General features: G+C 46.2%; 1 protein-coding gene across 1 annotated transcript in view; it reads left to right on the top strand.

Annotated features, from left to right (window-relative positions):
- nbas (NBAS subunit of NRZ tethering complex) overlaps positions 1 to 15,503 on the top strand; it is a 227,784-nt gene that overhangs the window by 139,471 nt on the left and 72,810 nt on the right. Inside the window, 4 exon segments of the mRNA XM_056294466.1 lie at positions 995 to 1,219; positions 6,382 to 6,584; positions 11,082 to 11,171; positions 11,449 to 11,632. Coding sequence (XP_056150441.1) covers positions 995 to 1,219; positions 6,382 to 6,584; positions 11,082 to 11,171; positions 11,449 to 11,632 — 702 coding nt within the window.

The following is a 15,503-nucleotide window of genomic DNA, read 5'->3' as shown; positions in this document are numbered from 1 at the left end:
GTTTGAATCCCCGTGTTGCCTCCGGCTTGGTCGGGCGTCCCTACAGACACAACTGGCCGTGTCTGCGGGTGTGACGCCCGATGTGTGTATGTGTCCTGGTCACTGCACTAGCGCCTCCTCTGGTCGGTCGGGGTGTATGTTCGGTGGAGGGGAGGGGACTGGGGGTAATAGCGTGATCCTCCCATGCGCTACATCCCCCTGGCGAGACTACTCACTGTCAGGTGAAAAGAAGTGGCTGGTGACTCCACATGTATCGGAGGAAGCATGTGGTAGTCTGCAGCCCTCCCGGATCAGCAGAGGGGGTGGAGCAGCAACCAGGATGGCTCGGAAGAGTGGGGTTATTGGCCGGATACAACTGGGGAAAAAATCAACAACAACAAAAATACAAATGGCTAGTATAAACAGAAATGCGAAACTTCCCTTAATGAAACGTGATAAGGAAAGTGCATGGTGGTATGCAAAATATTTAATATCTGCCTAGACAACTCACTCTCGCCCCCAATGTCCTCCCTATTTATGACACTCATCCTGCACTCCTGGTTAACATGCAAAAAGATTAGATCATCCACGACATCCATGACAACTATGACACCCCCAGCTGCCTGTCTGCTGTAGATGCATTGGCACTGCTTTATTACTGCACAGTGCTAAAACCACAGATGAACGATTAGTCAACTATTCTGTGAAATCCCTAGTGTGTGTGTGTGTGTGTTTGTGTGTGTGTGTGTGTGTGTGTGTGTGTAGCTAGTGGCGTAGAACAGTCTTTGGTCTCACTCTGTTTGGGCTGACAGATCTGAAACCTCTGTGTCTGTTCCACTCTTGATGTTAAGAGGAATTTTACGGCTCTTACCCCTCCATGCCCCATCTCCACTTTTCTCTCCTTATGATTTCAACACCTTTCCTTCCCCTGTGCTTTCCTTTTTCCTCTCCTCCCCCACCCGTCTCACGCCACGCCTACCTCTCCTCTCTCTTTGCCTTCCTTTCACTGCTCCAGCTGAGCGTCCAGACACGGGCGGAGGTCATAAAGCGAGCCACCAAAGTCTTGCGCCAGCTGGGAGACAAAAGCAGAAAGAGGGGAAGCGATGACACCACAGCGCAGGAGGGAACCAAGCCAGCGGGGCTGACTTTCGATCAGGCCCTGGCCCACCTGCAGCAGTCGCAGGCTCACCTGGAGACTCTTGGCCACGCCTTGATCCTGTCACTCAAGAACAGCCAGCAGGTACACCACAACTACTGCACATTTTCCATTTGTTTATTTTATTTTCATAAAGGGACGTTTTAAGCGGCACTGTGTAATCTCTCCCTGAGTGCTGACTTCTGTTGTATGGCGATGTGAATAAAAACTACAGATCAAAATAGACAAGCCTGTAAAGAGATGGTGTCACTTTGTTGTCACTCAGAGCATATCCGCATCCATTTGATGTGTGTTTCATCTACAGAAAAATAAATGGGACTTTTGCATACCATTTGCCAATCCCTCTTTCTTAACAGCTCGTTACACCTTTTTTTTTTGGGGAGGGGGGGGATTTTTTTCTCCCCAATTGTATCCGGCCAATTACCCCACTGTTGCAAGCGGTCCCGGGTTGCTGCTCCACCCCCTCTGCCAATCCGGGGAGGGCTGCCGACTACCACATGCCTCTTCCGATACATGTGGAGTCACCAGCCGCTTCTTTTCACCTGACAGTGAGGAGTTTCACCAAGGGGACGTAGCGCATGGGAGGATCCCACTATTCCCCCCAGTTCCCCCTCCCCCCTGAACAGGCGCCCCGACCGACCAGAGGAGGCACTAGTGCAGTGACCAGGACACATACCCCCATCCGGCTTCCCACCCGCAGATATGACCAATTGTGCCTGTAGGGATGCCCGACCAAGCTGGAGGTAACATGAGGATTCAAACCTGTGATTCCCATGTTGGTAGGCAACGAAATAGACCACCACACCACTTGGACGCCCTTGTTATAACTTTATAAGAACTAATATGCTAACAGCCATGGTGCCGATGTTGTGTTACCCTTTGATAAATCTGTCTTTCCTCTCTGAAATATAGTCCCAGCTGAGCCCATCATGTGGCTCACTAAAGCTACGCTTTCTTAGGGTTCCCACGCATCCTTGAAGACATTGTAATTTATTAAGTATTTTTCCAGTTATAGAAAACACCTTGGAAATGATAACATTGATCAAAAGTCCTGAAAATATTATTGAGGGTATGAAAATGTAGATGCACTCACACACACACAAACACACATTTCACTCATACTGTACATTCTGTTCTCTTGTAAGCCATAAAGGTCACCTTTTAGTAGCAAAGAGCTTGTCTGTTTGGAAACAAAGATTGGTTACTGTATATTTTGTTGCGTGTATGGCTGCATGCATGCTTGTGTGTTATTGTGTGTGTGTGTGTGTGTGTGTGTGTTCATGCATGATTGTTTGTGTGATATGTGTAGGTTGCGGTGGTTCTGCTCTACTAAGCTCTTCCCAGGCTCACTGGGACCAGTCAAGGGTATATTAATGTAAATCTACGGGCTGCTGTTTCAAATAAACCCTGACCGTATGGCCCTATATACCATGCCGTATCTCATTAGGCAAAGTCACACTGACTTACCCCATTGTCACCTTGTTGCTCTGTGTGTGTGTGTGTGTGTGTGTGTGTGTGTGTGTGTGTGTGTGTGTGTGTGTGTGTGAGCGTACGCGCGTGCGCGTACGCTCACACGCGCTTGTCTGGCTTCTTGAGGATGTACAAACCCAAATTATGAATGTGAAGGTAGAGATCCGCCATAGACAACATCACAATTTTGTGAGCTGAGTGTTGCTATGCAATCAGGATACCCATGAGCAAGGGTAATCTCTGACAACCCCCCCCCCACACACACACACACACACACTGCTTTGGATAAGTTAGCAATATTGGCCATGTACCTTGCCAGTGCTTAGACTACGTGCCTGACCTGTTACACCCTGCACGCATTAAACTGTGTCAGCTAGAATGGCAAAACTTAATTCACACGTAGGCACACACACACACACAAACACACACATATACACACAACTTACCCATCAAATGTTTCACAACCCTCCCGTTGGAGGTGATTGTATCCTTAGAAACAGATAAAAAGGAAATCAGAAACAGGAAAGGGCAGATAGGTAGAGAAAGATAGATAGAAAATAACCCCGTAGGTTCAGTTTGGCTATACTGTAGTCATTTATCAAGTGTACCAGACTGGCTGCTGGTAATGATCCCAGCTCAGAAATGAGTCTACCACAGGCATCCTGACCTGCGATGAGGACAGCAAATTACACACTGCAGACAGAGAGTTCAGAACAGTTCTATACAGAGGGGGACTGTGATCAAATGACAGCCGTAGGAAGATTGAAAATTGTCCCCAATTTTGTCGTTGGATGTACACTGGTGAAAGAACGTGATAGTTGTGTTATGTGTTAAGAGCCTTTCTCAACTGCTAAAAGCTTAGGGGTTAGTAGCCTAAAACAGGTATTGCTTCCAGTAGATTAGGCTCCATAATAGTCTGCAAAGTCAGTTATTGGTTTGTCTTTATGCATGCTCAATAATCCAGGTAAGAAAGTCAAAGAAGGTTGAATCAGTTCATCTGCCTACAACGTTTATTGACAAGAAACGTTTCATCACTCAACTAAGTGACATCCTCAGTCTCAGCTTACAGCAGCTATCCCCACCCTTATAAACAATACAGTTGGCTTTAGGTTGTCCGTCGTGTCCGATGATGACAATCCTGCCTCTGTCACTTGTGAGTCTTCTTATGGCTGTAAAGCCCAATCCGCGATCCACAATGTCTGCTGCAGACAGAACAGGTGAAATCACTGACTGGGGGTGTTGGTGTGGTACTGGCTTCATGTCTCTTCAGACGTCTTCTGGTCCGTCGATCACCGTGGTCCTTCTCGAGGTTTTGCACCCCTTGTTGACAGAGCTGCCGCCAGATGGAGCGTTGGGCGGCAGTGTCTTCCAGCTGGCTCGGGTTCAGGCCGCACTTTTTTATGATGGTCTTCAGCTGGTCTTTGTACCGTTTTTCTGGCCCCCTGCCAAGCGGTGGCCAAGATGTAGCTGGCCATACAGCACTTTACGCGGTAAGCGCTCCTTTGGCATCCTGATGACGTGACCGAGCCATCGAAGTTGGTGCTGGGTGACGGTAGCCTCCATGCTGATGCAGTTGGTCTTTCAGAGTATTTCAGTATGGGGCACTCGGTCACGCCAGGTTATCCTCAGGATGCATTGTAGGCATCTGATGTGGAAGGCCTCAAGCGTCCTGAGGTGGTGGCTGTACAGGGTCCACGCCTCACAGCTGTAGAGGAGAGTCGTGATGACAACTGCCAAGTAGACAGATATTTTGGTGTGGAGGTTGAGGTCTTTGTTTTGAAAGACCCTTCTCCTAAGTCTGCCAAAAGAGGATGACGCTTGTTTAATCCGGTTTTGTATCTCCCTGTTGATGCTGCAGTCGTCAGAGAGGAAGCTGCCCGGGTATTTGAAGGATTCCACTGTTGCAAGTGGTTTGTCAGAGATGTTGAAGGTTGGTGAATGAGATGGAGGAGTAGATGCCCACTGGCATACTACTTCAGTCTTTGCCACATTTATAGAGAGCCCCAGCCTACCATATGCCCTTGCAGCAGCTGCAAGGGTAGCTTGTAGTGCCTCGGATGTGTGGGCCACAACTGCACAGTCATCTGCGTACTGTAACAATACAGTACAATACAGTCGCATAACGACCGAAACCAGCAACCAGTTTCATATGCAAATATGGGTGTAACCATTAAGTAGAGTTTCAATGGCCATGTGTGCTATTCACAGAGGATTTGTGAATGTTTGCAATCACAGCATTGTAAGATGACGACAGATATACTCTTAGCCCCCCCCCCCCAGTTCAGGGATGGTCGCTCCCTCTTCACATAGATGACCTCTTTCTTTGACTCCTCGTTCAAACCAGTGTTCTTCCCTATCAAGGATGCGCACATCTTCATCCTTGAAAGAGTGGCCACACTCTTACAATAATGTGATTGCAGCCTTCCCACCTGCAGTACCAGCAGTCAGTTTAGACTGAAGATGACACTTAGATGAGTGATGAAACGTTTCTGTTAATGAACGTTGTATCCAGATGAACTGATTCAGCCTGCTTTGATCAATGTTTGGTTGCAAAAACAAAAAAAGACCTACCTCCAGACAGATTAAAGACCACTACAGAGTTGAATTGATTTATAGAATTCATCATACTGTAGGGGTACCTGCTGTAAGAGTACCTCATTTAAAGTCTTTTGTTTTTTTTTTCTTTTATTTCTTCAAACATTTCTACCATGATGTCGTTATGCATGCTCAATAATCCAGGTTAGAAAATCACAGAAAGGCAACATTCTGTGATTTTTTTTTTTTTTTTTTACCATGAAACATTTCTCCGATGACAAGACCTTGGCCAGGTGGTACTTTGCAATCCTTGAGAGCTAAAAAGTTGAATGGTTTTTAAAAAATTTTAACAGTTCTATCTGTTAAGGACAATACAGTGTTTTAGGCATCCGGGTGGCGTGGCGGTCTATTCCGTTGCCTACCAACACGGGGATTGCTGGTTTGAATCCCGTGTTACCTACGGCTTGGTAGGGCATCCCTACAGACACAATTGGCCGTGTCTGCGGGTGGGAAGCCGGATTTGGGTATGTGTGCTGGTAGCTGCACTAGCGCCTCCTCTGGTCGGTCAGGGCGCCTGTTCAGGGGGGAGGGGGAACTGGGGGGAATAGCGTGATCCTCCCATGCGCTACATCCCCCTGGTGAAACTCCTCACTGTCAGGTGAAAAGAAGCAGCTGGTGACTCCACATGTATCAGAGGGGGCATGTGGTAGTCTGCAGCCCTCCCCGGATCGGCAGGGGGGGTGGAGCAGAGACCGGGACAGCTCGGGAGATTGGGGTAATTGACCAAGTATAATTGGGTAGAAAAAAAAGGGGGGGAGGGAATCAAAAATAAATAAATAAATAAAATAGTGTGTATAGTAGTGCTGCCGTACCCGCGGGACATTTTAGATTTTGTGTTAGAACATGTCTCCCAGGAAAACACACACACAGTACACACTGAGCACACTCCGCATATACATTTTACAACAGCACATATACAAATGTATTACACATAGTATTACACGTCACGTAGTAACAGTTCACATGAAGTGTACACAAAATGAGTATACACATATAACGCATGTGTAAAACCTCTCCAGGTATAGTCTCTTTGCCTTTTTTGTTAGAAGAGAAAAACAAGTAAAGCAAAGTCAAATCGGTCTTTCTTTCTTTGATCCCTCTCTCTGTCTCTCTCTCCTGTCAGGTCATTTGTTTAGGCAACACAGATCACCACCTCTCTCGTTCTGTCCCTTTTTTTTCAGGAGAAGTTGCAGGCTTACAGCCATGCTTATGACCTGTCCCGCTCTGAAAGGTCAAAGGTCCACGAGCTCGTAGTCACCATGGCAACAGATGGACAACCACTGGAAAGAATCGCAGAGCTGCTGGATGTGGCTGTGGGACCATTACACCTGTCTGTCCAAACTGTACTACATGACGCAGTCGAGAGAGTGGTGGCAGCACTCAGGTACTCTGCTTTGTATCTTTAGTACGCCCCCCCCCCGGATTAACAAGCACAATACTGGTTCAAAGGAGAGGGCATCAGAAAGACACGCACACACACACACACACACACACACACACACACACACACACACATTAACACATGCATATAAATGCAAGAGGACATTCAAGTTGAAAGGACAGCTGATAGTATTCCTCTTTGCCTTTTATTTTGGGGTGTTTTATGTCCTCACACAGTCACACACTGTCAGAGAACATCAGGATCCACACACAATGTCCCATACATGTCTTGTTAAGTTACATGTAGATGTGCTTTAGCACAAGAGAGAGTGGTAAGATGTATTTTTCCCCATTCTTAAAAGCACCCCCAGATAAAGCCGTTTTTATTCTATTTTCAAAAAATGAAAAGGGACAGTGCCATCCAAAAATGGGCAAGGAAACACCCTGCCGACCTGGTCTCTTTCACTTGCTATTTGAAGATGTTCCATGCTTTATGGATGACCTTAAAGCCCAACAAGTTGGAGGAAGTAATGTGAAGACAAATGCACAGAGTTTAAGTAGGTAGAAGCCTTTGGGAGCTGGGCTCAGGGCATTTTGTTGGCATCGTCCCTCATTCTGAATTTAAGACCAAGTGAGAATGGACTCGCCCAAGCCCTGCAAGCTCTTCGGCTGTCTCTGGGGTGCTGCTGAATTTCAAGCGCAATAGACTTTATGATTTCTTTTTTTTTTCTTTTCTTTTTTTTGGATTTTTTCCCCCTTTTTCTCCCCAGTTGTACCCGGCCAATTACCCCACTCTTCCGAGCCGTCCCGTTTGCTGCTTCACCCCCTCTGCTGATCTGGGGAGGGCTGCAGACTACCACATGACTCCTCCGATAAATGTGGTGTCACCAGCCGCTTATTCTCACCTGACAGTGAGGAGTTTCGCCAGGGGGACGTAGCATGTGGGAGGATCACGCTATTCCCCCCAGTTCCCACTCCCCCCTGAACAGGTGTCCCGACTGACCAGAGGAGGCGCTAGTGCAGTGACCAGGACACATACCCGCATCTGGCTTCCCACCTGCAGACATGGCCAACTGTGTCTGTAGGGATGCCCGACCAAGCCGGAGGTAACACAGGGATTCAAACCGGCGATCCCCGTGTTGGTAGGCAACGGAATAGATCGCTATGCTACCCTGACGCCCTGACTTTTTGATTTCTAAACTGTTTTGTTTCTTTAACTAAAAACCTAAAGAGGAATGAGTAACTCCACATATCAGGAGAGGGGTTAAGTTAACTTGCTTTCTCTGACGTGCACACAAAACCTCTTTAGAGTTTAGGTTGGATCATTTTGTTTTTCTTTTATAACATCCCATGAGTTCCTCCTTTTTGCCCTATTGTAAGGAAATTACAAGACCTGTTAATCACAGACCGACCAGAACAGCCTAACTGGCACGCCAGATATCACTGAGCCATCTGATTGGTTTGATGAATAAGAGCCAATCTCCTCGATTGTGTCCGTGTCTCATTTCCTGCTTCTTTATAGCTGCTCAATGGTGCATGGTGCCGATAGATGGCACCTGCATGTGCAAATAGGACACACACACAGACATGCACACCGAGAAACACATGGGAAGTTGCACGTGCGCCCACTCACACATGGTTAAAAAGACACGTGCACTCTCATACAATCACATACACAGACACACTAGCTGTCCTTCTTCCTTTCTGCACTGATTCATTATCTGTTGATAATTATTGTAGCCTGATACAGCTGTTCCCCTCCAGATCTGATTCTGCTCCAACACGAGCACACCAGCAGAGACTGTCTTTTCTGTACGTGTGTGTGTGTGTGTGTGTGTTTGTGTGTGTGTGTGTGTGTGTGTGTGTGTGTGTGTGTGTGTGTGTGTGTGTGTGTGTGTGTGTGTGTGTGTGTGTGTGTGTGTGTGTGTGTTTGAGCACGTGCTTGTTTTTGGATTTATGGACTGGAAGTTTTTGTTTTCCTTTCTTTGAGTTTGTTGCTTGATGTTCCTTTTTTCTCGCTTAAGTTTTTATTACATTTTTAAAAAGATAAAAACAGAACAGTACAGCAACATCAAGCACAAAAAAGAATACAGTAAAATATACAAACGATAGAAATAATAAAAAAAAGAAAAAATAACAATAAATAAGTTGTCTGGAAATATTTCAAAATTCAAACAAATATTTTAATTAGGCATTCATTTAGTCAGTGTCATTTCTCCCATAAATGTTCCGTTTTTCCCAGTTCTTTTTAAACATATTCTCTTGGACTCTCAAAATGTATGTCCACTTTTCCATAACAAAAATGTCTTGGACAATTTCCATCCACTGTTCATGTTTTGGAGTGTTTTGTTGCTTGATGTTCTTGCTTATGGGGAAGATGGCGGTGCGAATTCACGTTTGCCGCAGCCTCACCAAATACCGGTGTGGGAAGATGGCGGCTCGAATTCATGTTTGCGGCAGCCTCACCCAGTACTGTCCATGCAGTGTTTGTTCATGTCTGCGACTAAGTTTTGTCTTCATTTGATGGCTTGATGGCTGGGAGAGCTGGTGCTGGATCAGCTGGGAGAGCTTGGTCTGCTGTGTCCTGTGGGCCCAGGGACCACAGCCCTGCCCGGAGCTGTACCTGAAAAGTTAACACCGAGGGCGGTCTGACAGGATGTGGAAGCGGACCAGGCTAAGCAACTGCTAGCCCATGCAGACCGGTAGTTCCAATAACACCGAGGGCAGTCTGGCGGTGGCCTCGCCTGGCGTTGACTGTGTTTTTGGTGTCATTGTGTGGAGTGCGGAGAGGTGTGTCGAAGTTGTCCGGCTAGGATTGCTTGCATTGGATCGGTTGAGGGAGCCTGATCTGCTGCATCCGGTGGGCCTAAGGACCATGGACCTGCCAGAGCTGCGCCGGAGGAGGAAACACCAGGGGTGGTCTGACAGGATGCGGAAGCGGGGCAGGCTAAGCTAACTGCTAGCCCATACAGACCGGCAGTTCCGACAGTCATCCTGGCTGGTGTTCGTTCCCTTGGACAGTGTTTTTTTTTTTTTTTTTTAGTTTGTATGTATGTTTCAGTTTGGAAAGATGTGTTAGTTTGGATATATATGTTGTAGTTTTTGGATATGTGTTTTTGTCTTTGTGTTGCACTGCTGTGGGGCTGGGGGAAACAATATGTCATTTCATTTCATGTACGTGCATACATGAAATGAAATGACAAAGTGTTCCTGATTATGAATACAATTTTTATGAATATTGGTGTGAGAGGTTTTTTTTTTGTGTATGTTTGCGAGTGTGTAGTTGTGAGTTTGTGTTTGGCAGTTGTTGCGGGGCTCTCTGGAAGCGTCGCATTTGGCAGGTATGAATGATCCAGGCTGGTTTTAGGCTGTCTGTAAGCCTTCACTCTCTGGTGCAGCAGGCATACCTGAGCCTTCCACTAATGGCCATCTTTTGTATCTGTCATAGCTACTCTGTTAGGTGTGTGTGTGTGTGTGTGTGTGTGTGTGTGTGTGTGTGTGTGTGTGTGTGTGTGTGTGTGTGTGTGTGTGTGTGTGTGTGTGTGTGTGTGCACGTGTTGTCATTGTTGTTCCCAGAACAGAAAATTTGAATATATTGAATGTAAAAATGCTGCATAGTCTTTTCAGCTGTTGCTGGATCATTTGTATGTTGCATATGTGTGCAGTGTTTGTGTTTTTACCAGTGTTTGTTTGTTTGTGCATACATGAGCATTTGCATGCGTGTGTGCACGTGTGTGTGTGTGTGTGTATACATGTGTGCGTGCACATGAGCCCAGCAGCAAAGTGGAGTTGAGTCAGGGGAAATTACCTTTTTTTCCCTTCTCTGTCTCTGTGAAAAATGGCCCTCCTCTGGCAACACACACGCGCGCGTGCGCACGCACGCACACACGCACACACGCACACACACACACACACACACACACACACACACACACACACACACACAGAGGCTGCAGCAGAAAGCACAACCGTGCCAGGAAATACACTAATGACACTGCAGAAGGTTCACACAGGCATACAAAAATACCTTTTAAGTGCTGCTACCATTTGGTGCTAGAAAAATTAACACTTCCATTGAAAGGAAGTTTGAAGGAGTGAGACAATGTTGACAAAGATGAGGAAAGAAATTACATTACATGGTCAGTCCTTCCACATATTTGTACTATTTATACATTGCTGTAAAGCCCATTGAGGCAGATTTCTAATTTGTGATATTGGGCTATACAAATAAAATTGACTTGACTGAAATATATGGACCATTTGAGATCTGGTCTGGGTTCTTTTCAAACAATATGTGTTCACACGCAGAAATAATGTTTCACTGCACCTGTCTGCAAAAAAAAAAGAAAAAGGGATTTATCTTTTATTTTATTTTATTATTATTATTTTACATTTCTTTTATTTCACAACCCCCCCAACATTGTTGTTAGTCCAAAATCCTGATTAGCTTATTGTGCAAGATGATATTTATTTTGTTTTTGTGTTGTTTCTTGTCTTACAGTGGACAACCAGACACTGTGACAAATTACCCACAACCCCTCAGGGTCCTGGAAGCCATGGTGACGGCAGTGCACAACAGCGTACAGAGCGGGTATGTTAGCGGTAATGTGAGTCTCACACACACACACACACACACACACACACATACCGCCTCAGTCAGGCATACCTGATACAGGTACCTCTTTTTCACTCAGACTTGTTTATATATACATATATAATATAGCTGATTTTTCTTGTTTTTTTTTTTCTTTATTCGGTCTTTTAAGTCAACATTTAACATTTTGATATTGGGCCCACCCTCACTAACTTCTCATCTTTACTTCTTTTCTTCTAATTCTGCCTGCCTCCCAAACACACACACACATTAGTGACAGCTTCGTGAGTTCAGATGACCTGCTGTCGTGGCTGCGACCATTTTGCAGTGATGCAGAATTGCCGGTGCGTCCCCGTATTGATGTGCTGCAGATCCTGGAGAACAACTTCAGCCTCCGAGACAGCGATGTTCGCCTCCTTCTCCTCTACAGGACCCGGGCTGTGCTTAAAGACAGACAGGTAGCATGCACAAAGTCACCCGTGATTCATCCACCGTTGTACCTCAAGAAATGCCGAGAGTACCCATTTCGGTGTCGTTAAGGGTAGATTATTTGGGAATCACTTAAATATCTAGCACTGAAAAACAGGAACATTGGCACTTCATCACAAGTATTTTACATGTTTCCCCATGCATCCACACCTAGCCCTCTTCCCCAAGGATGTTGTATCAAACATCGGACATTAAATAATAAGAAGGTAGTAGATATAATTCCCTGAATCTGTCTCCATTTTTCTGTATATAATGTGGATTATGGAATGATGAAGTGCATATGGAAATGTTGTCCTGTGGCTTTCATAGGTGAATGTCCTTTTGGTTTATTTCAGCCATTTGTAACCTTGCAGTCATGTCTATACAGTGAATTTACAGAGAAAGCATTTTGAAATATGACTTCACAGCAATCAACAAATTTCCACTGCGTCACAATAGAGTGGACAGTGTTCAGACTGTAAAATCATTTCTCCAGCACTTTTCATCCATTAGATATGTTTAGCCTCAGCATTTAGACTCAGCATATTTCAGCGCACCATGCTTGTAGAAGTGGTGGTAAGAGAGGCTCTGTGTTTGGGGGATGGAGTCAACAAGTGGGCCCTGAAGATCAGAACACTAACATTGGATTACACGGCTTATACATATGCACCGTATGAACAGACACAGACGAGCACACACACGAGCAGACTCACTCGCACAGACAAATGTCAGGTTAAAGTAGAAGGTTGTAACCTTTATATGTCAGTCCACATTCTCATGTGGCGACATCACATGTCGCTCACAGGGAAGGACGGAGGCGGCATACTGATGTAAAGACAGACAGAGGATGAGAGGGGAAAGCGACTGAGTAGGCGGGAGGTAAGGAAAGGGCAGCAGGGGAAAGGACAAAGTGACAGTGAACAAGCACAAGGAAATAAGTAGCAGGAGTGGAGGGTAAATATGGGGGAGTGAAGAATGAAAGGATCAAAGAAAGGGAGGAACAGTTTAGAGATACTGCACTGAGCTGCCCTCTGTCTCCTTCGAGTCACTGCTTCCACTGTCTGACGTATCAAAGGTGATGTCGGGCCCACTGTGGAACATCAACCTTGAGGGGAGAAGAGATGAATATTGTTTGTCCCTTCTTGTTGGTTTGCTATTTTGTATGTGTGCATGTGCGTGTGTGTATGTGCACGTGTACGCACATGCGCATGTGTGGAATCAGTTGCTTGACGATGGGTTGTTTGTGTAGGAGTGAATATGAATACGCACACATAACACACACGGGCTCATTTCCCGTTTGCAGATTTACATGTGATTCATCAAATAAACTGATCAAAATCTCTGTTTGTAAATGAATTCTGAAACGTTTTTATCAGTTTAATTGTAAAAATTAATGCGAGAAAATTTAATCAGGCTCTAACACTGGAAAATCAGTTTTTTTATGGGGTTTTTTGTTGTTTTTTGTTGGTTTTTTTGTTTTGTTTTTTGTTCACACACAAGTAACTCGTTTTGACATCAGAAATGTGTTTATAAAATGTATTTTGAATTTGTTAATGACCCTATTTTGGTGATGGATCCTTTTCAGATGGCAACAGGCCATGCTCTGTGTCTCCCATCACGAGTGGTCAAAAAGCCAACTTATACATATACATGATGTGGGATGGGTGTAAAAAAAACAAACAAAATCAAAAAACCCTGAATCGACATAATATTCCTGGGAAATGTTTTTGCGTTCTTGCTCCAACTAAGATTTTAATTAAATCTGCCTGCCTTGGAGTGTATGTTCTCATTCTAGCATGAATTTACAAGCTCACCATATACTTGAAGGCATGAGTAATGGATGCCTGTTTTAGCATGTTGTATGTTTAAATTCAAACTGGTTCAGCCAGTGCCGAGGACTTCCTCCATAAGAATGCCTACATTGATACTTTGATACAGAAAGGTGGCATTCCTGGAGTTCCAAGGTGCCTAGAACACACCGGAGTTGTCACCCAGCTGATCAGGGAGGCACACAAAGGGAAGGGTGACCTAGTTGTGCTTTGGTTTGACCTTGCCAATGCCTACGGCTCAATACCCCACAAGCTGATCGAGACTACCCTGGACCAACACCAAGTACCAAGTAAGATCAAGGACCTCATCCTTAACTACTACGGGAACTTCAGACTCAGAGTCACTTATGGGAACACAACATTCGACTGGCACCGGCAGGGGAAGGGGATCATAACTGGGTGTACTATCTCAGTTACACTCTTCACCCTTGCCATGAATATGGTGGTCAAGGCAGCTGAAACTCAGTGCAGGGGCCCTCTGTCCAAGTCTGGTATTCGGCAGCCCCCCAAACAGAGTCTTTATGGATGACCTCACTGTCACCACATCATCAGTGCCTGGTGGTAGGTGGATCCTCATCTCTTGGGCAAGGATGAGTTTTAAACCAACTAAATCCAGAGCCATGGTGTTGAAGAGGGGAAACGTGGTGGACTGGTTTTGCTTCTTTCTGGATGGCATTGCAATCCCATCCATTACTGAGAAACCAGTCAAGAGTCTAGGCAAGGTCTTTGACTGTAGCCTTAGAGATACACTGGCAATCCAAGCCACAATCAAGGAGCTTGAGAATAGGCTCACCACAGTAGACAAGTATGTCCTACCTGGCAGGTTCAAGGCTTGCATGGCATCTTACCCCGAGACCTCTGGCCTATGCTGGTTTACGAGGTAACCCTGTCGACAGTGGAGACCTTAGAGAGGAAGATCAGTAACTACCTCCGGAGATTGCCGGGTCTGCTGTGCAGCCTTAATAGTGCAGCACTGTATGGGAGGAGCAACAAACTCCAGCTCCCTATCAGCAGCCTCGACGAGGAGTTCAGGGTTTCTCACACAAGAGAAGCACTGCTCCATTGGGACTCCCAAGGACTACAGAGTGGCATCAGCAGGCATTGTGGTGTGGACAGGCAGGAAGTGAAGAGCCCAGGAAGGCCTGAAGATAGCAGAGTCTCGGCTGAGACACAGGGCTTTGGTAGGCACAGTAGCAACTGGATGGGCAGTGCTCGGAGCCATCCCACAACCTCGCTATGATAAGGCCCATGGCAAGGACAAACACCATCTAGTCCTGGAGGAGGTGCGGGTAGGTGTCGAGGAGGAAAGGATCAGCAGAATGGTGGGCATGTAGCAGCAGGGAGCATGAACAAGGTGGGAGAGTGTGCTGGAGAGGAAGATATCCTGAGCAGATATCTGGCAGGCAGAACCACAGCAGATCAGGTTCATGGTACAAGCTGTGTATGATGTTCTGCCTAGCTCAGAAACTCTCTATCTCTGGGGCAAGAGTGATTCTCCAACATGTTCTCTGTGCCCTGGAAAATGTTCACTCGAGCACATCCTCAGCAGCTGCCCATCAGCCCTGGGGGAGGGCCGTTACCGCTGATGACATGACCAGGTGCTAAAGACAGTTGCAGAGGCCATCTCCAAAGATGTGGCCAACAACAAGCAAGCCCGCGAACAGAGGAACATTGCCTTTGTCAGGGCTGGTGAGCAGCCTCAATCACAGCCCAGATCAGCAGCTGGTCTCCTCACCCCTGCGTCAGACTGGGCACTGCGAGTTGACTTGGGGGGGCAGCTCAGGTTCCGAGGCCACGTAATGACAACTTTGTTGAGGCCAGACATAGTGCTATCATCAGCCTCTTCAAAACAGGTGCTCCATATAGAGCTGATGGTTCCCTGGTAGGATCGGGTGGAGGAGGCAAATGAGCAGAAGCGGTCCAAGTACCAGGAGCTGTTTGATCGGTGCTGGAGGAGAGGCTGGAAGGCACGTTGTAAGCCCATTGAAGTGGGGTGTAGAGGCTTTGCTGGCCACTGACCGTGCAAGGTCTA

This window comes from Lampris incognitus, chromosome 15 (genome assembly GCF_029633865.1).
Source record: "Lampris incognitus isolate fLamInc1 chromosome 15, fLamInc1.hap2, whole genome shotgun sequence".
Classification (NCBI taxonomy): Eukaryota; Metazoa; Chordata; class Actinopteri; order Lampriformes; family Lampridae; genus Lampris; species Lampris incognitus.
Note: the sequence above shows the minus strand (reverse complement) of the source record. Positions and strands in the feature narration are given on the sequence as shown.